Source organism: Chenopodium album, chromosome 6, assembly GCF_948465745.1.
Source record: "Chenopodium album chromosome 6, dcCheAlbu1.1, whole genome shotgun sequence".
Classification (NCBI taxonomy): Eukaryota; Viridiplantae; Streptophyta; class Magnoliopsida; order Caryophyllales; family Amaranthaceae; genus Chenopodium; species Chenopodium album.
The window spans coordinates 5,416,601-5,441,616 of NC_137839.1; the positions used below are offsets into that span (position 1 = coordinate 5,416,601).

Here is a 25,016-nt window from a genome sequence, read left to right on the forward strand (position 1 = left end):
ACAATGTTGTTAGCATGGAATGTAGAGAGTGTTTTCTTTATCATTTGCACGTCAGTGACTGGTTGATCACAATATCTCAATATTGATACGATTTTATATAGTGATGAATTATAATCACTGACAGATTTAAAGTCCTGAAATCTCAGGTTTGTCCACTCAAATTGTGCTGAAGGAAGGAGTACCCTTTTATGGTGGTCATATATTCCTTTCAGGCTATCCCATAGTTCTCTGGGATTTTCCACCATTAAATACTCAGTTTTCAAACTGTTATGTAAATGATGCCTTAAGAGAACTATAACTTTTGCTTTCTCTTGATCAATTGGAACTTTAACTTGAGCAGGGGCATCTTTTTCGTTTCCTGGGATGGTAATTTCTTTGATTGTATGTTCCAATCCCTGAGCCTTCAAATTCATTTGGGCATCAACTGTCCATTCAAGATAATTATGTCCGGACAAGTCTAATACGTCAAATTGTCTTTTCATCAAGTCTCCCAGTTTAACTGATTGAAGATGGTGCTGATAACGTGTTATGAAATATATAGAAATTAGAGGATTAAGAGAAGAAGGTAATAAGAGAAGTATTACTACTTTTATGTATTACTCTTGGTAATATTTTTTTGTGTATCATACAAGTGAAATTACATGGCTATTTATAGTAGTAAAAACCACTATTACATTGTGGGCTATAACCTTAGAGGGTGGCAATTAGGGTTGGCTACTACATTAAATGTAATGAAGAAATTGGAGTGTGGACATTCACACCTTGACTAAATTAATTAACTCTTAACAAAGTTCAAAATGATTGTGTATTTTTTATTCCAAAAATGCCCTCATTAATCCACCTTTTAAAACCACTGCTTGCCTTATTACATACTCTCTCCGTCCCTTAATTAGATGTCTATTTATCTTTATTATATGAGTAATAAATGCTAGAAATAGGCATTTAATAAAGAGATGGAGGGAGTACCATTTTCGTAATCAAATTAACAATTTTATTCAACCATCATCAACTGTGGAGCCCACATTAATGAAAAAGTAATTGATTTATTTACAAAAATATTTAATCTCGATTTTATTCAACTTGGAATGTTTATCTAAGAATAGTTATTTGATTTTATCTGAGATATTAAGGTTATATTTGTAAATTTTGTTTACCAGTTAACTTTAGGTGTTAATTAAGTGTGATGGCGTGAAGGGAAAGAAAGTTGAACAATATAACTTTAACACCGGGTTTGCTCTTTAGTTAAGATGTTTCTCTCTTCATTTCATATAACTTTTTTTAAAAACAACTTAACAACATAATAGAATAATACGGAGTAATTATTTCATTTCTTTATGGCGTCAAGGCATAACGATGTTTACTAAACAATGTCCTTCACAACTGATACAACTTAAACCACCAAGAACAAATTTCAATGCATTTTATTCACCAAAATTCAAACTTTTGGTTCTAGTTACGTAAAAATATTGACTTTTCAAACAATAGACATGATTATTGAAAAAATTATGACTACTTTATTCATATTGTAAAATTTGATACTAATTCTACATAAATAGCTAAAAAAAAAATTATACGTAACTAAAAAGAATTATCCAATTTAAAAAACGTGCAACAAAGTGACATTAATTTCAAATCTTATTTATGTAAATGCGAAAAAAAAAATTAAAATTAAAGAGTTAGGAATAGCTCTACTATCTAGGTTCACAGGGATCTTGAGACAAATTTCCATGATGAATGTATTTTGTTTATCTTCCTTTCATTGCTTGCTTCTCCAATTATTGCTTGCCCTGTATCGCCATCACAACGAAAAATTACAATAAAGTTCACCAAAAACATAAACACAATTAAGCAAACCAGTTATAATGATGCAAATATTTCAAGTAAAATGAAGATGCACAATTAAATATTCTATACTACAGAGTAACACTGAAATCTCTGGAGGAATATGCAAAGTATCAAAATCATTAACCTTCAAACAGAATCAAATAGTGTACTTACCAGTGTTGATTCAGTAGAACCATGGAGTCAGTATGCACTTTCAACCCATCATCATTTCGATTCCAATGATAGAAAGCATGCGTTCTGTTCTTAATCTCCAACGTCGAATGTCCATAGCTTGATTCTCTGAATGCAGAATATTGAGGTTGTGGATTTATGAAACTGTATGATGAAAAGAGTACTCGATTCAGTAAACAACTTGCTGTTTAAAAAGATCTCAACGAAGTAGTATTACAATGATTACTATGTAAAAAGTTTAGCCTCACCTTTCTGCAAGACCTTGTTGATTTCCTCCGTCTCCAACATTAATGTATAAAGGAGCTGCTTTGTCCAGGACAGGATAACGTTCACCACTAGAAACACGGTACTGTATGTTTGAGATTCGATTCTAGCAAAGGAAAAATAGAGTATAAGTACCATTTTACTCACGTCATGCTAGCATACCTGAGACATAAAATAGACTGTAATTCATTATTTGGTTTCTTCAGTGTCGTACACTCGTACCTAATACCAATGTCATCCTACTGATTAAGACATTAGTTTAGGACTATGATTTCCTACGACTTATTTTAATGATTAATTGAATAAGTACTTCATACATGCTTTGCTTCCAATAAATCAATGCAGATGATTAAAAGAAAAAACCTACCGATCTTTCATATGCATGAACATGGCCTGCAAAGATTACATCAACCTTGTAATGAACAAACCATTCCTCAAAGACAGAGCGCATACTCTCTCCTTCCATAAAATTTGCTTCATTGCTGCTGTAAAAAGGAATATGCATCAAAATAATTAACCATGGGGTCTTCTCCCTGTCCACCCTCTTAAGCTCTTCCTTAAGCCACTTCCACTGCGGCATGCCTCTTGCTGCGAAAAATCATGTATCAGTCTCAGATTGGAAAAAGTACGCATGCTGACATATATCTGTGGAAAGTGCATGATAAGCAGTAAAAGTTGTTGCAAACAGAAAGACACGAGTCACAAAACCAACTAGATGATCTTTCCTCACATTGGCAGATAGACCACATTAAAATCCTCATTTTTCAAACTGGCTTGCTACAGCAACTGGAATTTCGAACATTGAACATGGAGTGATAGTAGACAACAATATTTAGGAAGGTTGGTCTCCCCCACCAAGGGAAAAGCATAGTAAACAGAATATTTAGAAAGGTTGGTTTCAAGCCTGAAACCACCTCAGAACTCCGTAATTTAACAGGAACCTTTTCAAGATTGTTAAAATACTGCTGTACTGCAAATATTACTACACTAGTTATTCTGTTTTTCATGATCAAATTCATACGCTCTAACATAGGGATGAATCAGTTATAACAAGTGCAAGTAAACATCTTGAAGCCACTGCTGCAATAACAGAGACCCTAGTTTCACTCATTTCTCTGATCTTACATTCAGTTTGAAATTTAGGAGATCAGCACATTTCCACACCAAAGCCTATAGCGAAATACTTGGTCCTCACATATTCAAGGGAAATGAGTGACATTTCCACACCATGCCTACTGTAACTCTATCATACTGATCAGAACTCAACAGTGAACACAACTATGGGGGGCTTATGCTCAATTGTCATATGTCATTGTCTTCAGGATGGATTGCTCAGGAGGCATTTTCATCATGAGGTTGACGACAGTAGATCAATTAACCAAAATGCTATCTACCTTTCCCATTTATGATATGGCTGAGAAATGATTGCTTACCCTCAAGGTTCCAACGTCCAAGGAAACTATCAAAATTTTCCTTTGAGAATTAAACTCGATCATAAAATTTCTTGAAAGCCAGTAATTTATCAAAAACTTTTTTTCGTCTCCTTCCCCTTTTGTTGCATATACTATCCAGTCTTACAAAATATAGCTCACTTTCCAAAACCCCCTTTCTTTCAAATTCCTGTGTCCATGAATGTGCTTTAAACACTTCTTCGCCATCTTCAGGTGCCATACCCATTATACAATAATGACTCTAAGCCCATCACAGAAAGATGCATATCTTAGATCAGAGGCTAGGAAAGCTTGTCAAGATGTCAACCAACATTATTTTCTTTGGCAGAAAAAATACCACTGAACTGTGTTATACATCACCATAGACACTTTAAACACCTGATAATTAACTAAAAGTACATGGCAGGATGCTATGACCATCTTCACCCACCCCACTCCATCCCAATATAGTGCACATGTTATTCCAATGAGATAGATGTAAGGCAGACAGAAGCTAACCAAAGGGAGAATAGCTGGAGAGCACTATAATGTGGGCAGATGCTCGCCGGATAGCATACCAAAGAGGATCACTGCTTTCACAAGTTGCATAAGGTGTAGTGTACCTGTGGAGGTATGACTTGAAAGGAACAACTTCTCCCTGGACACAGAATAGAATAAAAATCAATAGGTCAACAAAAAATGACAACAAAGTCAAATATTTTTGAAAAGACGTGATTCACATATCATATAATCAGAATATATATATATGAATCTTCTGAAAGTTTGTCACACCAAAAAAACACACACAGGATCAACACCCTACCCCCAGAACGCGCACACACACACACACACAAAAAGATATTGTAAACCACTTTGCCAAATTTTATCCCTGTTAAAAATGATATAATCACCTGATAAATACTCCAAGAAAGCAAAACCATTTCTCCTTTTATAAAAATTGTCAAATGCAAAATCAAGACCATAAAATTCTTCAGATGGAAAAGAAATTCAGAATCTTTACCAATTCAGGCAAGTATTCTATTTCATGATTTCCAACAGACCATATCCAAGGTTGGTATGCAGCAGCCTTTTCAACTAAACGTCCCCATGTATCCCATCGAAGTCCAATGTCATTGTAATGATATTTATCAGCGTAAGAAAGATCCCCAACATATAAGACAGTTTGGGCTCCACTTTGAAGGTAATGCTCAAGTGTAGAGAGAGAATTATACGTCTGGCCCAAGTCACCTGAAACAGACAATAAAGAATGAGAATTCCAACTATAAAGATCTTATCTCTTATATACTCTTAGCGAATTACAGTGGTGGCAGGGTTGTGAGTCACTATCCTTTCCGGGTAGGATAAAACAGTATGTTTGAAATAGGCAGCAGCATTGGGTTTAAAAGTATTTTTCAAAGGCATATGTAAATTACATAAGAGAGATGTCTTTAAAAGTAGCACTTGAGTTGATATTGTCCTGAAAAACAATCTTCTACTACTCAAGCTTACTGCTAATATGTAAAAGCTTAGCCAGAATCTACATACCAGATCATAAAATTCAGGACAAAAATCAAAGAAAAAAAAATAGTCTTCCACTAGAAAGAAACCACAAACCAATAATGCCAAATTTATACGAGGAATCTGGATTAATCATGGGAGGAGTTTGAAACCAAAACTTGCGGGATGAGTCATCACTTCCAATCTTGTAAAAGTACCTTTTGTCATACTGTATTGCAAAAAATAAAGCAAAGGAAGGGAAGAGCATAAACAAGAGATAGAAGTGGAAGAGAAAAAGATGTAAGCCAACGAAGCTGTTACAGCCAAATGTACCAAGCCACTAACATACTAGATTACCTCAAGACCATCAACAAAACAATGGTGGATATATCCAGAATTATACTTGTAGAAGCTGTAGTTTGCAACCGTGCCCTCGGCAGAACAATCAAATTTATCCTCTGATGTTCCATATTGAACTTTGCTAGATCCCGGCTCATCAGGTGTAACCCATGAGATTATAACAGCTTTTCCATCATAGTCGCCTTGTGTGATATGCACCTTCCACCACAGCAACCATACGAATAATCAAGTTAGAGCAAGCCTAGAATATATCTTATTTGTGTAACACTGAAGGTCATCTTCAGGTAACAAACATCACCCTCACTATATTCAATAGTTACTTTTGATGTTTAGTCAATATGATAGGTTTTCTTCTTAAGAAAATAAACAGTTAGGCTTGTTACCAGAAGGTTAATAATATGCCAAGGCAAGACAAGCTGTTCTTTAAGGTGGTTATAGATTTTCGCTGTAAATGCCTGCCCCTTGATGAATTCCTTGAAATTTGATTTAATATACTTAACCACAAAGAAGATGGCTTATAGTAACTTGTGTTTGATTTTTGTAGGTAACTGTATTTATAATCTTAATCCTCCAACGGTTTAGATCACATAAATAAAGAAGATAAGAAGATGGACTTAGTGTGGGCAGAACAATTGCACTTATGGTGTTATGAACTAGCATAACTGACCAGACATTAATGGTAGAAAGTGAATTTGATTAATGATGCTGAAATTACAGAAAATTAAAAATATATGTCAAGTGATCAAGTAATCGAGAGACTTGACATAATCCCAAAGGAAACTATTTAAGTAAGGCTTAAATAAACTTCTCATACTGCCTCCTATTCCTACCGTACTCCGCTACTTATATAGACCTCCTGATTTCATTATCCCTCTAGCTTATTTCCTGCCTTTCTTCCTCCATGAAATGATACTTCATTTGTTATGGGTACTTTTCCATAAAAGGTTTCATTATGAATAATTGTACACTCCCAAAATCAGCAATGGGAGATTGTGGATAATGTTGTTGAGTAGCAAACAGCAATATAGTATAAACAAATCAAGGATGCATGTATCAACAATATGGTGGGTTATGAATGGGTGAATTTGGGTTTGATAACCCAATGAAAGAATCAAATAATCCTGAGACCTTAATAGGACCTTAGGATGCAATTTGGTAATTAGAACCATCTCTTGCAGCTTTTGATTACCAATGCAACACAATTTTGAAATAGCAGCATAGTTGAAACGAACTCATTCTCGAGACATTGTAGATCTGTAGGTAGACCTGTTGTGGTTCCTAACCTACTTTTATGACCCCAAGGATACCCCACACGCTCATTCTTACTGAAAATTTTACAAAATTTGGTCTGAAAGTGTGGATCATATAGAATTCTGCTTTGGACAATTTTCTACTTATCTCGACTAGAAAAAGGAAAAAGGCTGAGTTGCTTCTCATGGACCCCACGAGACCCAGGAAGTCATTTGTGTGGTTGAAACCATAACTTGTAGCTAATGGTACCAATGCAACTTAAATACGAAATAACCCCATTATTGAACCGAAGCATTCTTGGAACTTTGTAGATCTATAGGAAGGCTTGCTATGGTGTTGATATGTCTATTTTATATAGTGTTTTACCCCCGTCCCGTGGTCATTATTAGTAGTGTTTTTGGCTCTTTCGGGCCACTTTTATTACTAATTTGTGTGTTCTAGTGTTTTCGTAGTTTTAGTTATATTTTACAGGAAATTGCACTGTTGGAGCATTTTCCCGGGCATTATTGGATCGACTACGGAAGCTAGAAGGACACGACCACTTTTGGAGCCCAAGATCGGTGAGAGCCGGTGACTAAGGGCTCGGTTATTTGGATCAAGAGGCAATTGGACCATGTATTCGAGACCCGAGAGGAAATATGGATTGGGCCGAGAAATCTAGCCCAATCGAAGTCCAAGCCTTGAAGATGAAGGCCGGGCCCGATCGGGCAAGCATACGCCCGATCGGGCGGATGCGCGCATGACTGCTATCAAGGAAAGGCGCGCCCGATCGGGTGAGCGTAGGCTCGATCGGGCGCGGCACATTAGACTGGGCGTTGTAAAAAAGGCGGGCCCGATCGGGCGCCCCTTCGCCCGATCGGGCGCGTGTTTTTCCTAGTGTCTGATTAAGTTTAGTTAATTCTTGTTTTAGGAGAAGTATATATACGTTTTGTACGGATTATTTACTTACCTTCTTTCTCTTAGACTTTCTCTCTCTACTTAGTATTTTTCTCTCTCTTAAATTCTCTCTAACTCTTGTTCTTAATTCCTTCATTAATTCCAGATTTAGTTTGGTACAATTTCTTCCCTTTTTAATTTCAGCTATTTTAATTGTTTTCTTGATTATGTTCTTATTTATTTACTTGATTGGTTTAGTTATGATGATAGTGAGTAGTTTAATTCTAGGGTTTTTGGGGATCCATAATTAATATGAAGGGATAGTTTGTTATTATTGATTGTTGATATTGCATGATAATTTCCTATTGAATTGTTTTAATTCTTTGCAATTAGATTATGAATCGAGCAGATGTAATTTGATTGTGAATGTTTAGCAATATTGAATTGATGAATCGAGCAAATGTTGATTTAATATTAAAGGCTATTTTTAATAGGAACTTAGGTCTAATAAATTGCGAGAGCCTGTTAGATCTACGTTGGTTAATAAATTGCGAGAGCCTGTTAATCATGTTATCTATGCATTGTTAATTATTAATTACTTCGTTCTATCCCGGAATATTAATTATTGGTGAACCTGTGACCCTAGGCCTTCTTATTATTGTTTCTTTTCTCCTTAAACTCATTCTTCGTAGTATAGAATTCACACTAAAAACATTGGTTACTTGGATAATTTAGAATATAATAATTAATTAGAACTAAAAAGACTTGTTTCCCTGTGGAGTTCGACCCTACTTCCCTATCTACCTTAGTTAGTGATTTAGGTAATTATTTTTGATTAGGGGATACGACTTTACCCTGTCAGGTGTTCCAAACTAAAATTTACAACCTTGGTGAACACTCTAGTACTCTACACACTTAATTCATTTTTGGAAAAATTTCTGTAAATTGATCTTAAAGCGTGGATTATATACCCTTCAATTTTGGGTAATATTTGACTTTTTTGGGCCCAAAATGGAAAGATGCTTGGGTGTTTACCATGGACTCCACAAGACCCCAGGAGGCTATTTTGGTGGTTAGAACCATCTTTTGCAGCTCTTGACTACCAATGCACATAATCTATGAAATAGCTATATATTTAAACCAAAACTCATTTTTAGGACTTTATAGACTTATTTGTAGCCCTATTATGTTTCCAAACCAACTTTGATGATCTCAAGGTGCTTCCCACAAGCTCACTTCATTTTTAGAAAAAATTTCCGAAATTGGTCCAAAAGCGTTGATTTATAGCCTTTAGTTTTGAACAATTTATACTTTTTCAGACTCAAAATAGATTAATGTTGAGGTGCTTCCCATGGAACCCACGAGACCCTAGGAGGCCATTTGGGTAGCTAGAACCATCTCTTATAGCTTTTGACAACCAATGTAATGGAATTATGACGTATCCATGTAATTGAACTGTGCTCATTCTTAGAACTTTGTAGACCAACTGGTACGCTTGTTATGGTTCCAAATAAAATTTTATGATCCTACGGGACATCCTACGTGCTCGCTTTAGTTTTGGAAAAATTTCCCCAACATTAGTGTGAAAGCATGGACTTTTCTGAAATAGCCATTTAATCTTGGAATTAAAATAGCCACATAATGAAGTTGAATACATTCTTGTGATTTGTAGAACTAGTAATAGGCTTATTATGTTTTAAAATCAATTTTTATGACCCAAAAGGACACCCCCACACTCTCATTTCAGTTTTGAAAAATATTCTCAAAATTAGTCCAAAAGCATGGATTATAACTTTCAATTATGGACAATTTTCAACTTTTTACGGGACCAAAAAAGAGGGAGGTTGGGGTACAAGTTGTACATGGTACAAACAAAATATGACCCCAGCATGTATGTCCTACCATCACTTGAGTTTTCTAGTTTGGCTTATAGAGAATATTTTTGGACTCAGCAAGTTTAAACATCAAGGTGCTTCTCAATGTTGGTCCACTTGGTGAATGGAAGCCCAAAACCATCCCATTCATGCCTTGGCCACCTCTCGTTATCATGTCTTAAGATTTCTTAGGCTTGGCCTTGTGTTTCCTTGCCTTACCTTGTGATGCCTTGAATTGGTCTTGTGTTGCCATGCCAAAATAAGGTACCTTTTTTTAAAAAAAAAAAAGATGAAGTGTTTTTCTACAGCCCATGCCCTTTGACCAGGCCATGGTGTGCCTTTAAGCTTCCTAAATGTTTATTGTGCATTTTCGATTGTATTCCTGGTACGGCTGGTTCATTACATTATTTGCCGCATGCTTGGCACCAGCCAAGCACAAGCAATCTGTGCAGCCTGCCTTTCTCTACTAAAAACTGGCATATTCCTTCAAGTCTTGCACAAATCATGCTTGTGATGCTCATCAAAAACTCTCCAACTCGACTTCCATTCCAAATGGTTTCACCTTTGAAATTTCATAGAGTTATAGCTCTATGAAGAGCTTGGTTTCACCTTCAAGTCTGGAAAGCGCTTAACCAAAATCCAAACCTCGCAATGCATCATGGACCATCTAAAAGCTTTAAGCAACATAACTTAAGTAACTAAGATGTGTTATCACCAAATAACCTGGAGAATTGGAGCCCTAATTATCACCAACTAATATAGGGGAATGGCTACCATTGAGAGCAAAAATTACGGGGAAGCTACATAAAAGGGTTCTATGTCTCTATTATTGAATTGATGAATCTTAGTTTCTTCTCTCAAGATTATTTTTCTCTCTAATCTTTCACCATTCTTAAACAAACAGTAGGTAATGGATAATTTCTCCACTCTATATAGTATATATTACACTTAAAGCAGAATTTATAAGGTTAAATTCAAACCATTCCAATTCCCCACCTCCCCCCAAAAGTTGGAAAATAATTTGCAGGAGCGCATAGTACGTCAGCAAATTCATATGCAAATCCCATGAGCCAGTGAAAACTCAAAAGGCACAGGGCACAACAAAGGGAAAGTAGCACGCAACATTTGTGATGCAAAACTACTGTGTTTTTTGGACTAACAAATTTCAATTGAACACAAATTGCTTAACAAGACAAAACACAGAGAATAACAAAGGATATTAAACTCGCATTGTTTCTGCATAAATTAAATTATTCAATCCTCGTTAATCACTTAAATAGAAAAATTCCAATCCAGAGTAATGAGAATGGGACTAATCAAGAGTGTAGGTGCTTACCTGTTGAGGTGCATTACGGCCCTCTGGAACTTTAAATACTTCACTATCAAGAGGTATATCCGTTGCTGGCCACTCTGACCGAACATAAGTGCTTGTTATCCCAACACTTTCTTCACGGACATAGCTAAAGAAAACCATACTCATCAGAGGTACAAAAAGAAATGGAATCGTCCACAACAAAATCCTCTCCATCCTCATCGCCACTACTGACAGTCACCTGATGCTTACATATATTCCTGCATATATAAGACAGCATAAACCACTTAGTGCAGTTTTGAGACTAAATTATTATGGAGTAGTCGATTTATGTTCCGATGCTTCTTCCCTTCTTGACAGCAATAGATGTTCTTCAGTAGTTTTAGCACAATAATATCATAACAACAATCAAAGGATTTGTGAGTGCACAAGCTATAGTAAATTTCCTCTTATTGTTTTATGGCATACAAGATCAACTAAGGGTGTGTATGGCAACTTGGCAAGCACTTCAGATACCCTCCATCTCATTCATTTTTCTTGATTTCGACTCCGAAAACTCAGTTTGGCAAATCATTTAGCTAAATTTTACTTCTTTTGAGCTCCCAATTTAAGCTAGTTTGTCAATTTAGCTAAATAATGAAGGTTTTTCAGATCAAATAACCATCAACCTTAGCTTGTCGTTTAAACTGGTCTTTTCTAGCTACTAGCCAACTTTTTATTTCAATTTTTAATCACATTACTAGCCGAAAACACCTTAAATCAATCAAATTAAACAAATAGAAATTCAAAATTCCAACCAACCCAATTCCAGTAATCATTTCATAAACCCAAAAAATTTAAATATATTCAAAAACTACCTTAATTAGAAAAAACAATGGGTTAAATTTATCCAAATAATGCCTTAAAAATACATTAAATTTTCATTCTACCACCCAAAAAAAACTGAATTGATAATTCAACAAAAGGACATACACCAGCAAAAAAAAATTGAAAGTAAATTGACAATTTTAATCTTAAATATAAGAAGTTTATTAAGAGAAATGGTGGGATTACCTTGAAGCATCAATGGCAAGGAAGAACTGAGGAGAGAGAATGAACATGGTGGATAAATTGAAGAACAATGTAGACTTTTTTTTAAAAAAAACTTTTTTTTTTATGGAATTGAGTCTTTTTTAATGCAATTTGGGAATTGGGACATTCAACAGAATTCATGCTTAGATACTGAGATGATGGGAGGACATATGATTAAGGAAACATTAAACAAACAAGACTTTCAATTGTCAAAATTTTTTAGTGAGAATTTGTATTAGATTCTCTTACATTGCTATCAGCCTGTCAGAGGTGGCTATTGGGCCGGATCGGGTTGACCGATCAACCCAATGGCCAATCCTGATCCACCCATCGACCAGGCTTACCGGGTATGAATTGACTTTGACCCAAGTACAAGTTTGGACGGGTCACCCATTCATGGGTCGAGCTCCTAAAATACCAACTCGGTTATTCGACTAGTTGCATTATCATGATCAATCTATTTATGTAATTATGTCTTATACTTCGTACGAAGTAATAAAGCAATAAAATTTTGTTTTAGTTTCCACCTTATTAAACCTGTAAACCGTATTTCTTTCATGTAAACTTCGAACATGTTATACTTGATTGCACGGACATAAAAATGATGCAAACTCAAATAATTTGAAATTTTATGTTTGGATCATTTGTGATCAATTTTTTTCCTAGTCAATTGTTTTTATATTTTGAAGCATATTTTTTGAAGAAAAAAATTGGACATTTACTTTTGAGATGTTGATTTCCAACTAAAGAAGGCACCTTAAAATTACAGCAAAGTAACTGGAAGTTTGGAAGACCTGAAACTTCATTACAGAAACATGTTATCTTAACCTAATCAAGACATAATACAAGATTTCACTCCTCAACATTGACATTAGAAAACAGCAGCCCCAAAAGATGGCTTCTCCAGCTTCCTTCTGCGGCTATTGCTTGCCCTGTATCGTCATAACAATAGATAGTCTCAAGTAATGTTCATCAAAGAGGCAACATATAAAAGATGACCAGTACGAATGCTGCTTTAGATACTTCCAAGTTATTTGTAACATCTTAGAAACATAGTGTACATCGATGCTCACATATAAGAAGCGATTGATGTGCTCATGCAGAATAGAAAACAGTTGATCCCCAGTTTTGGTGGTTCATAATGCTACATTAATTTAAGAAAAAGATGTGTACAACCTTAACCAAGACAGACTTATGTTGTATTCAAGATGAATTTAGTAGTTGTGATTGGTGGAAATTGTAAGCAAAAGGGTCAATTGGGAAATTTGTCCTACCATGTAACTCAAGAGGCAGTGTCCTATAAGTATTACAGTGCGTACAGCTGAATGAGGCAGCACACATTATGCTGCTTGGTATCATGGCAGTTGATTAATTCGTGTTTTACAAAAGAAAAAAGTGGACTACGGATATAATCAACTATAGAACACTTTTTTATCACCACATTTGTTAACTAGAGAAATGTAAGACTTACTTCACGATTTCATGGTATATCTAGTTGTGGCCAAAATATTCACCAAAATCCAAGGAGATTCATAACTAATCAGTAATCAGAAACCTTTATCTATAAGCACAATCAGATAGTGAACTTACCAGTACTGGTTCAGTAGAATTGTGGAGTCAGTAGGCACTTTCTTCCCATCATCGTTCCGATTCCAGTGGTAGATAGCATGTGTTCTGTTCTTGATTTCTAATGTTGAATGCCCATAACTAGATTCTCTGAATGCTGAATAATCAGGTTGTGGATCTCTGAACCTGAATGGTAAAAAGGTATGAACAATTCACAAGCCTGTTAGAATGTTCTCGTAAAGGAAGTAAGAGCACAATGATGCCTTCTAGTCATTTAAAGATTATAGTATCACCTTCCAGCAAGACCTTCTTGATTTCCACCATCTCCAACAGTAATATATACTGGAGCTGCTTTGTCTGGGACAGGGTAACGTTCTCCACTAGATACATTGTATTGTATGTTTGAGATTCGATACTTGCAAAAGAATAAGAAAAAATTAGTTAACTCATCCTACCAAACAAAAGGGTTCTTCTATCCAAGGGAAAGAAGTCTGTTACATGACTAGGTTCGAAAAAAGACCATTAAAAACACATCATGCATAAATGCATAATGGAGCAGAAAACCAAATGTAATTCACTTAAGGTGTGACCATCATTATTAATAGTCCTTTGTAAACAAATTCTACACCAAAAGAAATGGCCTAGTAAAAAAAATAGTGCCTTGAACAGTGTTCTAAAATCGTGCTATTGGATTCAAAGATTGTTTAAGAATCCAACACAGGTATTTTAATGTCTTCCTTCAGGAGATAAAATAAATAAGTTAATTTGCCAGAAAAAAGCCAATGCAGACAGAAAAACCTACCGATCTCTCATATGCATGAACATGGCCTGCAAAGATTACATCAACCTTGTAATGAACAAACCACTCCTCAAAGACAGATCGCATACTTTCACCCTCCATGAAATGTGCTTCATTGCTGTTGTAAATTGGGACATGCATCAAAACAATCAACCATGGCGTTTTCTCCCTGTCCACCCTCGTCAGTTCTTCTCTAAGCCATCTCCATTGTGGAGTGTATTTCACTGTTGAGGAAATTATATACAGTCAAGTACATGGAAAAAAAGAGGAGTCAAATAAACACGAAACACACAAGGTCATGAGCTTCTAAGGAGAGTGCATGTCAAGCACTGGAATTGATGTACAACAATAGATGGGGGGTAGCCGGGTAGGCAAAGCTTGTATTCTTCTTTGATGGGAGGGTAGACTATAGAAGCTTTATAGAACACCAAAATAGTAAGAAAGAATTACATGGAATGTAACAAGACTTTAAATGCCCCCCTCCACCACCCCCAACCAAAAAAAAAACATATGTTGCTTGAATGAGAATATTGAAAGCCAATTAGTTAAAGCTTACCAAAAGGAGAATAGCTAGACAGCACAATAACATGGGCAGATGCCCGCCGGATAGCATACCAAAGAGGACTACTGCTTTTACAAGCTGCATAAGGAGTTGTGTATCTCTGGAGGTATGATTTAAAAGGCACAACTTCTCCCTAAATACAGAAACAAACCACAAATCAATAGGCAATGAAATGAAAATTTATTCATGCATCTGATAGAGACATGATTCATACATCATTAAATCAAGATATTGCATTCAAATATATGATTACTTGTCTTAAGCTTAAGCAATATAGCTGTTAAGCATTCAATATTGAATACTATGCTTTTACATGTAAAAAAAAATTGATTTTCATGGACGAAAAAAAGTCAAAGATAATGGTTTATTAGTACTGTGAACGAGAGTCGCAACACAAAAATTTGACATCTCTGTTTGAATAAGTGGATTTACTTATGATACAAATATATCTATCTATATAAATTAAAAAAAAAAGGTCCTCAGACAATGTCATCGAAAATCTTACCAGCTCAGGCATGTATTCTATCTCATGATTACCAGCAGACCAAATCCAAGGCTGATATGCCGCAATTCTTTCAACAAAACGACCCCATGTATCCCATCGGATTCCAATGTCATTGTGATGATATCTGTCAGCATAAGAAAGATCCCCAACAAACAAGACAGTTTGGGCGCCACTCTCAAGGTAATGCTCAAGTGTAGAGAGAGAGTTATATGTCTGACCCAAGTCACCTGAAATAGACCAAAAGAATGTCAAAATTAACTGTAAGTATTTGATCATCTCTCTTTTACCGTTTACCAAAAGGGGGGCAGGATAGGCAAAGTGAACATGAAATCGGTGACATAGTCAGGTGTAACCATAAAAAAAATGCTCACATACAGAGCGGTATTTGGAGGGGGAAAAAAAAAAGAAAGAAAGAATTTGCATAATTCAAGTCAGAATCCTAATATCTGTCTGGAATCAGGAATTGGCAGCAACCAAAAACTATGTAAGTAAGCTATTTTTCAAAGCAGACAGAAAACCAGCTTATTGTTTAAATCTGTAAAAGTTTAGCTAAGAGCCAAGAAGCAACATACTATATTAAACAGCCAATCAAAATATGTAAGTTCATGATAAATAGAAAAGGTATGCTTTGCACAAGAAACTAAAACACTAACCAATAATGCCAAACTTGAATGAGGAATCAGGACTAATCTCAGGAGGAGTCTGAAACCAAAATTTGCGAGATGATACACCGCTTCCAATCTTGTAATAGTACTTCTTGTTATACTGTAAAGCATAAGACAAAGGGAGGAAAATGATATAAGAGGAAAGAAAAGATGTGATTAGTGAAGCTACTACAATCAAATGTAGCTAGTCACAAACAAACAGCAGTACCTCAAGACCATCAACAAGACAGTGATGGATATAACCAGAATTATACTTGTAAAAGCTGTAGTTTGCAACTGTCCCCTCTGCAGTAAAATCATATTTATCTTCTGATGTTCCATATTGCACTTTGTTAGATCCCGGTTCATCAGGTGTTACCCATGAGATTATAACTGCTTTTCCATCATAGTCACCTTGTGTTATGCGTACCTGCCATCAAAGCACCCAAAAGAGTAATTAAGAATTTAGAACTTAGCAATGATCTCATTTCCAGAACACTAGTATTCATCTTCAGGCAACATAATGTTGTATTCATTATTCAACAGTATTAAAAATATGTTGATATATATCTTTCAATACAAGCCCGATTGTAGTTGACTTTTTATGGCCATATATCCTAGTCCAGATTGTGCATGTGATGCTCATTTGAAACTTTCAAACTCAACTTATATCTCCAAGTGGTTTCAAGTTCAACTTATTCACAAAGGAGATATAACTCTTCAAAATGCTTGGTTTCGGCAACTCTTTGTAACAAATGCTCTGACCCCTAAGGACCGTGGCCTGGTGACTTATGTGCGAAGAAAGAAAGGTCAGCTACGGAATGAGGTGCCAACCAATGATTAGTGCTCTGCCAAAGAATGAGGGCTGCCAAGGAATCAGCAGGACAGTCATCACCAAATCAGTGTGACAGCTACCACAACAACAACAACTTTTGTCTTGTTCTTTTCTTTTGTCAGGATGTGTATATAAACAAAGGGAGGGTAGGATTGGCGTTTTAGGCAAGATCATTGTAAACACTAGACCTAGAGAGTGGTACCCTCAAGGTGCTAAACCAGAGATTAGTAGCCTAAAGCTACCCTGTTTTTCTGTGATTTCATATCCATTAATCAAAGAAGCTGCCAACTTTCCCCAAGAACTGATCTTTATTGCTTTCAATCTATTTTACTACAAGAAAATATCTGTTAGAGTGTTACAAGTGGTATCAGAGCGGCGGTCTTGCACCTGCCGGTACCGGAAAACCACCCTTCCACTCTGCTTTAAAAAGAAAAAAAAATAAAAAAATAAAAAAAAAATGGTTATCTCAGCAACCCAAAGGTGCGATACTTTGGATGAACAAATGGCTGGGGTGCAAAATCAGCTAACCACCCTGGAAGCGGCGATGAGAACGCAGGAAGAAAACCTCAAGAATTCCTTGGAAGAGGCCATTCAGAGGATGGATAATCAGTTTGAGCTTCTACGACAGCATCACGAGGCTCAAACGGCGGCGAACACGAACACACAAGCTCAGTTCTTCGAGGAGCTCAGAAACTTGGTGAACCAGAGGAACCAGGAGCAGGGAGCACGCGACTAGAACAACCAGAATGGCGGTGGAGACCACCATTGGAAGCCGCGCAAGCTGGATATGCCTCTTTTTGAAGGAGCGGACCCCGACGGATGGATCCTTAAAGGGGAAAAGTATTTCACCCACTACCACACGGAGGATCAGAAACTCCAGGCGGCGGTGTCGGCGTGGGAGGGCGATGCCTTACGATGGTTCCAATGGGAGAATCGGAGGCGGCCGATACCAAGTTGGGAGGGCATGAAAGCGCGTGTCTTGAGGCAGTTCCGGCCAACCCACGCCGGAAGCCTCCATGAACAATGGCTGGCTGCACGTCAGGAAACCACCGTGCTGGATTATCGCAAGAGATTTATCGATCTTTCAGCGCCATTAGAGGATGTACCCGAAACGATAATGATAGCTCATTTTATAAACGGGCTTAAAGAGGAGATTAAAGCTGATGTACGATTGATGAATCCATTTAACCTAGAACAGGCTATGGAAGTCGCGGGTCGGGTTGAGGAAAGGAATCGGGTCGGAGGGTTAAAAAGAGCACCCACCTATTTCGGGGCGGGTAAAACCATTGTTAGCGGATCCGGATCCTCAGGAACGAAGCCTTCCGTTGGGCTGGGTTTGGCCCAAACATACGGAACCCCCTCACAACAAGCGTCGACCTTCAAGGGCTGGCCTAGGGCTCCCAACAAGTCTCAAGCTTCAGTGAGTTTACCCAGATCTACCGCCTCCTCAACTGCTAAGACCGGTGAACCACGGCGGCTCACGAACTTCGAACATCAAGAACGCAAAGCCAAAGGGCTTTGTTTCAGGTGCGACGAGCGATGGAGCGTCGGCCATCGCTGCAAAAACAAGGAGATGAGCGTGCTCTTGCTCGGCGAAGTCGAAGACGCAGGGGAAGGGACATCCAAACCACCGGAGCTCGACTTAAATGACGAGGAGGTTGCGGCAGAAGCCAGCTTCTGCTCGTTGGTGGGTTTGTCGAGCCCACGCACCATGAAATTGGAAGGCAGAGTGGGCCCAAAACCGGTGGTAATTCTAGTGGATCCCGGAGCCACTCATAATTTTATCTCCGACGACCTAGTGACTGAGGTGGGAGTTCCGGTGGGAAATGGTGATGTAATTGTGGGCAGGGGAAGGTGTAAGGGGGTCAGGGTGGTTCTTAAGGGCGGGTTTGTGGTGGTGGATAATTTCCTACCCCTCAAGCTTGGAAGTGCCGATTTAATCTTAGGCATAGAGTGGCTGGAAAAGCTCGGGTCAGTCACCCATAACTGGAAAACCCATATCATGAGCTTCAAAGTGGGGGAGCAACGGGTGACCTTGGTGGGTAACCCAGCTTTGGAACGCACTAAGGTCTCTTCGAGCAATGATTCGAGCACTGCAGCATGAGGGCGGAGGGCTTTGGGTTGAAATCAACCAAGTTGAGGCCAAGCTCAGTGAGAGGAAGGAGATCACACCAACCACCTTACTGCCAGATTGGTTGGAGGAAGTTATGGGGCAGTTTCTGGAAGTTTTCACCGAACCTAAAGGGCTGCCACCCAAGAGGGGCCACGAGCATGCGATCATCTTGAAAGAAGGGAGTAATCCGGTGAGCGTAAGGCCCTATCGGTACCCCCAATTTCAGAAAAATGAAATTGAAAAGATGATAAGGGAGATGTTGGCGGCCGGAATCATTAAACCTTCGGTTAGTCCATTTTCGAGCCCGGTCTTGTTGGTTAGGAAGAAGGATGGATCGTGGCGATTTTGTGTGGATTATCGTGCCTTAAACCGCGAAACCATTCCCGATAAATATCCCATTCCCATCATAGACGAGCTTCTAGATGAACTCCATGGGGCGGCCATTTTCTCTAAACTCGACCTTAAGTCGGGGTACCACCAAATTCTAGTGAGGGAGGAGGACACACACAAGACGGCCTTTCGGACCCATGAGGGTCACTACGAATTTTTGGTGATGCCCTTTGGGCTCACTAACGCCCCCGCCACTTTCCAAGCCTTGATGAATGAGGTTTTTAGGCCAGATTTGCGGAAGTTTGTACTAGTCTTCTTCGATGACATCTTGGTTTATAGCCCCAACATGGAGAGTCACCGAGAGCACATGAAGATGGTGTTGACTTTGCTTAAGGAACATAGTTTGGTGGTGAACTTCAAGAAGTGTGAGTTCAGGCAGCCGCAAGTGGCTTACTTAGGACATGTAGTGTCCAAGAATGGGGTAGCCGTGGACATGGAGAAAGTCAAGGCTATGAGTGAGTGGCCTACACCAAAAAACTTGAAGGAGTTGCGAGGTTTTTTGGGGTTAACCGGGTATTACCGCAAATTCATCAAGGGGTATGCCCAAATAGCTAGACCATTGACCGAGCAATTGAAGAGAGATAATTTTGGGTGGACAACCGAAGCTACTAAAGCCTTGGAGCAGCTCAAGGCTGCCATGGTGGCTGCCCGGTGTTGGTGATGCCCAATTTCAGCAAGCTCTTCGTGGTGGAGGCCGACGCCTCGGGCTATGGCCTAGGTGCAGTGTTAATGCAAGATTCGAAGCCCATAGCGTTTTACAGCAAGTTGTTAGGGCCCAAGTCACAAGCCAAAGCCACGTATGAGAAGGAATTGATGGCAATTTGTCTGGCCATTGTCAAGTGGCGACACTATTTGTTGGGCCGTCACTTTGTGGTTAGGACGGATCAACAAAGCTTGAAATACTTGATGGAGCAACGTGAAGTAGGAGGGGACTACCAAAAATGGGTTCGCAAATTGTTGGGGTTTGACTTCGAAATTCAATTCAAACCGGGGGCTAGGAGAGGGGGACCGGAGCATGAGTTGGCTGCCATGACTTTCACACAAGGGATCAAGTGGGATGAGCTTGAGAGGGAAGTGGAAGCGGACAGCTTGCTGGGAAAGATAGCAGCAGCCCTCAAACAAGGGGAAGAGAAGTATGTGGGGTATACATGGGAAGAAGGGAGGCTGTTGTTCAAGGGAAGAGTGGCAATACCTAAGTCGTCTACCTTAATTCCTAAGCTACTGAGGGAGTATCATGACAGCCCTATTGGTGGGCATCAAGGTGAGACAAAAACCTATCTACGAGTGGCGGCGGAATGGTATTGGATCGGAATGAGAAGGGACATAGGGGAACATGTTAGGCAATGCTCCATTTGCCAACAATCCAAACATTCTCAATTACAACCCGCGGGTTTACTTCAACCCCTTCCCATACCCAAGGCAATTTAGGAAGAAATTTCAATGGATTTTATCGAAGGCCTTCCAAACTCAAGGGGGATGGATTCCATCTTGGTGGTAGTAGATCGGCTCTCCAAGTACGCGCATTTTGTGGGGTTGAAGCACCCATATAGTGCAGCCACGGTAGCCACTACCTTTGTGAAGGAGATTGTAAGGCTACATGGGTTCCCAACCTCAATCGTGTCGGACCGAGACCGAATTTTTATGAGTATATTTTGGAGGGAACTATTCAAGTTGCAAGGCACCGACCTCAAAAGAAGTACGGCCTACCACCCTCAAACCGATGGGCAAACCGAAATCGTTAACAAGACACTAGAAACTTACTTACAGTGTTTTGTGAATGGGCAGCCCAAATCTTGGGGCAGGTGGCTACATTGGGCTGAGTATGCCTACAATACGGCTCACCACGAGTCAATTGGGTTCACTCCATTCCGAGTGGTCTATGGGAGAGATCCTCCAAGATTAATTAAGGAGGGAAAAGGCCAAACACCTGTGGACAGCCTAGATGAATGGCTACAAGAGCGGGATTGGGTGCTTGAGGACCCAACATGAACTTGCTGAGAGCACAACAAAGGATGAAGAGCAATGCGGATTTAAAAAGGAGGGAGGAAGAATTTCAAATAGGAGACTATGTGTACTTGAGGCTCCAACCCTATAGACAAAAGTCACTAGCAAAACGGCCTAATGAGAAACTGTCACCGCGTTTTTATGGACCATTTTTGGTGGTAGGACGCATAGGGCCGGTAGCTTACAAGTTGGATTTGCCGAGCACATGTAGAGTGCACCCCGTTTTTCATGTCTCTCAACTGAAACGAGCACTTGGGAATCAAATGGTGAACCCCACAGTACCCAGCCAGCTAACTGAGGAGTTGGAATTGATTGTAGAGCCTGAGCAAGTTCTAGATATTCGGGTGTCCAAGAGCAAGCAGCAAGTCAAGGAAGTGTTAATCAAATGGGCAGGTCTGCCAGTATTAGAGGCTACTTGGGAGGAAGCTGCCATCATCAGAGAACGATTCCCTTCCTTCCACCTTGAGGACAAGGTGAGTCTTTTAGGAGGAGGAAATGTAACAAATGCTCTGACCCCTAAGGACCGTGGCCTGGTGACTTATGTGCGAAGAAAGAAAGGTCAGCTACGGAATGAGGTGCCAACCAATGATTAGTGCTCTGCCAAAGAATGAGGGCTGCCAAGGAATCAGCAGGACAGTCATCACCAAATCAGTGTGACAGCTACCACAACAACAACAACTTTTGTCTTGTTCTTTTCTTTTGTCAGGATGTGTATATAAACAAAGGGAGGGTAGGATTGGCGTTTTAGGCAAGATCATTGTAAACACTAGACCTAGAGAGTGGTACCCTCAAGGTGCTAAACCAGAGATTAGTAGCCTAAAGCTACCCTGTTTTTCTGTGATTTCATATCCATCAATCAAAGAAGCTGCCAACTTTCCCCAAGAACTGATCTTTATTGCTTTCAATCTATTTTACTACAAGAAAATATCTGTTAGAGTGTTACACTCTTTCCATCTTTGTGTGAGTCCAGGACCATCCTCTCAACCAAACCAGCCTTCCAATTCATCATGGAGCATTTAAAACCCAGGAACAAAACTCATGCAATTGAGATGCACCATTAATAGAGTAAAACCACCTTATAGAGTTAGGCCTATAACAACTACCCTTGATTCTCACCAAAAGATATAAGGGAAATGACAAGCATCTTCAGCAGATATTAAGGGATGAATGCACATTTAGTTACTTTGCCAGGGAACTACATAGATGAGGCTTCTATTTCTACTCAATTGAGTTGAACTGAATAAGATAAACCTTAACCTCTTCTTCCTACTATTCTTCGAACTGAATAAGATATATCTTAACCTCTTCTCCTATTCTTTAAAATTCAATTACTAATGGGTGCCTCCACCATTTTTATCAACTTATTATTATGTCTCCAATGCAGGATTGTATACTAAGTCACAGGCAGCACATGCAACCCACGCAAATTTAAAGATAATGCCAAATTGCAAAGATAGCGTGCAACAATTGATAAACAAAAATTTTGGATTTTTGCACTAACAAGTTTAAATTTTACATGAATTGCCACCAAAACAAGACAAGGCACAAAGAAACATAAGAAATTTGATATATCTAAATGAATCTGCATAAATGAAATCCATATAAAGTATAAACCATTAATCTAGTGATCTAAGTGGCGAAATTCACAATGCAGGGAAAGAGCTCAAGTACATAATGAGAAAATTGTTAATGAGGTTGTGTTTCCTATCTTATTAGAGTCAGAAGTGCTCACTTGTTGAGGTGCATTATGACCCTCTGGAACAGCAAATGCCTCATTATCAAGAGGTATATCAGTTGCTGGCCACTCTGACCGAACAAAAGTGCTTGTTAACCCAGCATCCACCCTGTGAACATAACTAACGTAGACAAGCGATGCAAAAAGAAGTTGAGTTGTCCACAACAAAATCCTCTCCTTCCTCATCATTGTTACTGACAATCAGCGGATGCTTACATAGACTGCTGCATACATAAGATGGCATAAATTACTTAGTCCAATTTTGTGACTAAACAAATTAACATCTATTATAAAAATTTATCCAATTTACTTGTGACAATATCAGTGAGCTTATTAGCTAACAAATAGTAGCCCAGTAACAAAACCAACCACAACCATAGTAAAACAAGGCTCAACCCTATTACATTAAGAGCGAAAAAGCAAGTCCCTATGCCATTACAAAATGAAAAAGAAGGCGGCATCTTATTGGAACCAATATCAATCTAGAAGTCAGTTTACCGCAAATCCACAATGTAATTCAAAAGGCATATAACTCAACCAATTTTACAATTTTCTTGTTTAATGCTTCTTCTTAAATTTATCACATAATATCAACATACAAAGTATATTTCTTCAACAATAAAATCATAACAATGAAAGGATTTGTAAATGTATGAGGTAATGAGAAAACCCTTTTATGAAGTATCACCAAATTTGACATTGCTAGAATATGTTTTCACAACCATGCTCTATTGTTAACCCCACCCCCCTTTTTGGCATATTAGATCAATGAGATTTGTTAAGCAAGCACTTCATGTACTTCCCACCAAACTCATTTTCCGTTCTCAACTCCGAATTTATGCTAGGTAATCACTTTAATTTAGTTTGGAAAACATTAAACTAACTTATTTGAATCAATGTTCAACTCCCAATTTATGCTAGCTTATCATATTTATGTGTGTTTGGTAAGCTGGCTTTTGAAGTTTGAGTTAACTTATAATTTTAGCTAAAGAATGAAGCTTTTTAGGATCAAATATCAACTACCTTTCATCTAGCTTTTTCTAGTTTCCATCCAACTTTTTCAATTAAAATTTGCAGTTTTCATCTATACATTATTAAATACCTTATCATTTCAACTATTCTTTCAAAGATAAAGTTAAAAACTTTTCAATTTTCAACCAATTTTCCATTTTAAACAACATATTTCATTTCAGCAAAGTTGTCAATTTTAAACGATCAACCCGATAACAATTTCAAATTTTTCAAATGACCCAATTCAAATAATCATTTCATAACCAAAACCCCACAAGAAAAATCAAAGATTTAATCTTTAATAAACAACTAATGGGTCAAAATGATCAAACGAAAACCCCTCAACTGCATTCAAATTTCATTCGTTGACTTGATAACTATGCTTAATTCAACTATCAATAAAAATTACATGATGGGATCTTTAAATTAATAATCAAGAAAAAAAGCATAAACTATACAATTGGGTATAAATAAATTTGATGAATAAGTAATTAAACATTAGAAGAAATTAAGGGGTACCTTAAAGCATCAGCGGATTGCAGTGGATAGATTGAAGTAAAAGAGAGGGAAAATGGCGGATATTTATATAAATTGAAGATAATTTGGAATTTAATAATGTAATTGGGATGCGTAATTAATCAGAAACCCACATGCTTATATGGCAGATGCTTTAGAGTAACAAACAAATTTTATATTTGTCGTGTGTTTTAAGGGGGTAATTTGTTCTTTGTTCAATCAACTCTTTGTTTTAAGGGGAGTTAGGAATCTTAGGATTAGGTTCTTTGTTCTTGTTACGTGAATACATTGGCAATTTGGTATAGTCGCATAGAGATAGAGCTAGGCATGGGCCGAAAAGGCGAAGAGAGGATTAGCGATTAGTATTAAACTATTAACCTAGTTT

The 25,016-nt window shown here is 38.1% G+C and overlaps 2 protein-coding genes across 3 annotated transcripts; both read right to left on the reverse strand.

The window, feature by feature from the left end:
- Positions 1 to 1,497: 1,497 nt before the first annotated feature.
- Positions 1,498 to 12,070, reverse strand: LOC145634388 (bifunctional purple acid phosphatase 26-like). The gene is made up of 10 exons (XM_081685806.1): positions 11,934 to 12,070; positions 10,905 to 11,140; positions 5,565 to 5,765; positions 5,325 to 5,436; positions 4,732 to 4,958; positions 4,230 to 4,368; positions 2,648 to 2,868; positions 2,265 to 2,386; positions 1,999 to 2,160; positions 1,498 to 1,787 (listed from the first exon to the last, which is right to left on the reverse strand). Exons 2-10 carry the CDS (start codon positions 11,100 to 11,102, stop codon positions 1,757 to 1,759), a joined length of 1,413 nt encoding a protein of 470 aa, XP_081541932.1. The 5' UTR covers positions 11,103 to 11,140; positions 11,934 to 12,070; the 3' UTR covers positions 1,498 to 1,756.
- Positions 12,071 to 12,687: 617 nt separating this feature from the next.
- Positions 12,688 to 24,789, reverse strand: LOC145635701 (bifunctional purple acid phosphatase 26-like). Of its 2 annotated transcripts, none has more exons than XM_081687030.1 (10): positions 24,635 to 24,789; positions 23,102 to 23,325; positions 16,257 to 16,457; positions 16,037 to 16,148; positions 15,384 to 15,610; positions 14,873 to 15,011; positions 14,320 to 14,540; positions 13,811 to 13,932; positions 13,542 to 13,703; positions 12,688 to 12,883 (listed from the first exon to the last, which is right to left on the reverse strand). In XM_081687030.1, exons 2-10 carry the CDS (start codon positions 23,291 to 23,293, stop codon positions 12,823 to 12,825), a joined length of 1,437 nt encoding a protein of 478 aa, XP_081543156.1. In that variant the 5' UTR covers positions 23,294 to 23,325; positions 24,635 to 24,789; the 3' UTR covers positions 12,688 to 12,822. The 2 variants fall into 2 exon arrangements, with proteins under 2 accessions (XP_081543156.1, XP_081543157.1); XM_081687031.1 differs by having other exon boundaries at positions 23,102 to 23,328.
- Positions 24,790 to 25,016: the final 227 nt, after the last annotated feature.

Excerpts from the sequence above, each read along its gene's own strand:
- LOC145634388 (XM_081685806.1), bottom strand. The coding sequence starts at position 11,102 with ATGAGGATGGAGAGGATTTTGTTGTGGACGATTCCATTTCTTTTTGTA. Across the intron at positions 4,959-5,324 it reads GTATAAATTTGGCATTATTG|GTGACTTGGGCCAGACGTAT; the intron begins GTTTGTGGTTTC and ends TGTCTGTTTCAG. Across the intron at positions 4,369-4,731 it reads TAGAATACTTGCCTGAATTG|GGAGAAGTTGTTCCTTTCAA; the intron begins GTAAAGATTCTG and ends TTCTGTGTCCAG.
- LOC145635701 (XM_081687030.1), bottom strand. The coding sequence starts at position 23,293 with ATGATGAGGAAGGAGAGGATTTTGTTGTGGACAACTCAACTTCTTTTT. Across the intron at positions 14,541-14,872 it reads GTCTAGCTATTCTCCTTTTG|TGAAATACACTCCACAATGG; the intron begins GTAAGCTTTAAC and ends TTTCCTCAACAG. Across the intron at positions 13,933-14,319 it reads TTCATGCATATGAGAGATCG|TATCGAATCTCAAACATACA; the intron begins GTAGGTTTTTCT and ends TTCTTTTGCAAG.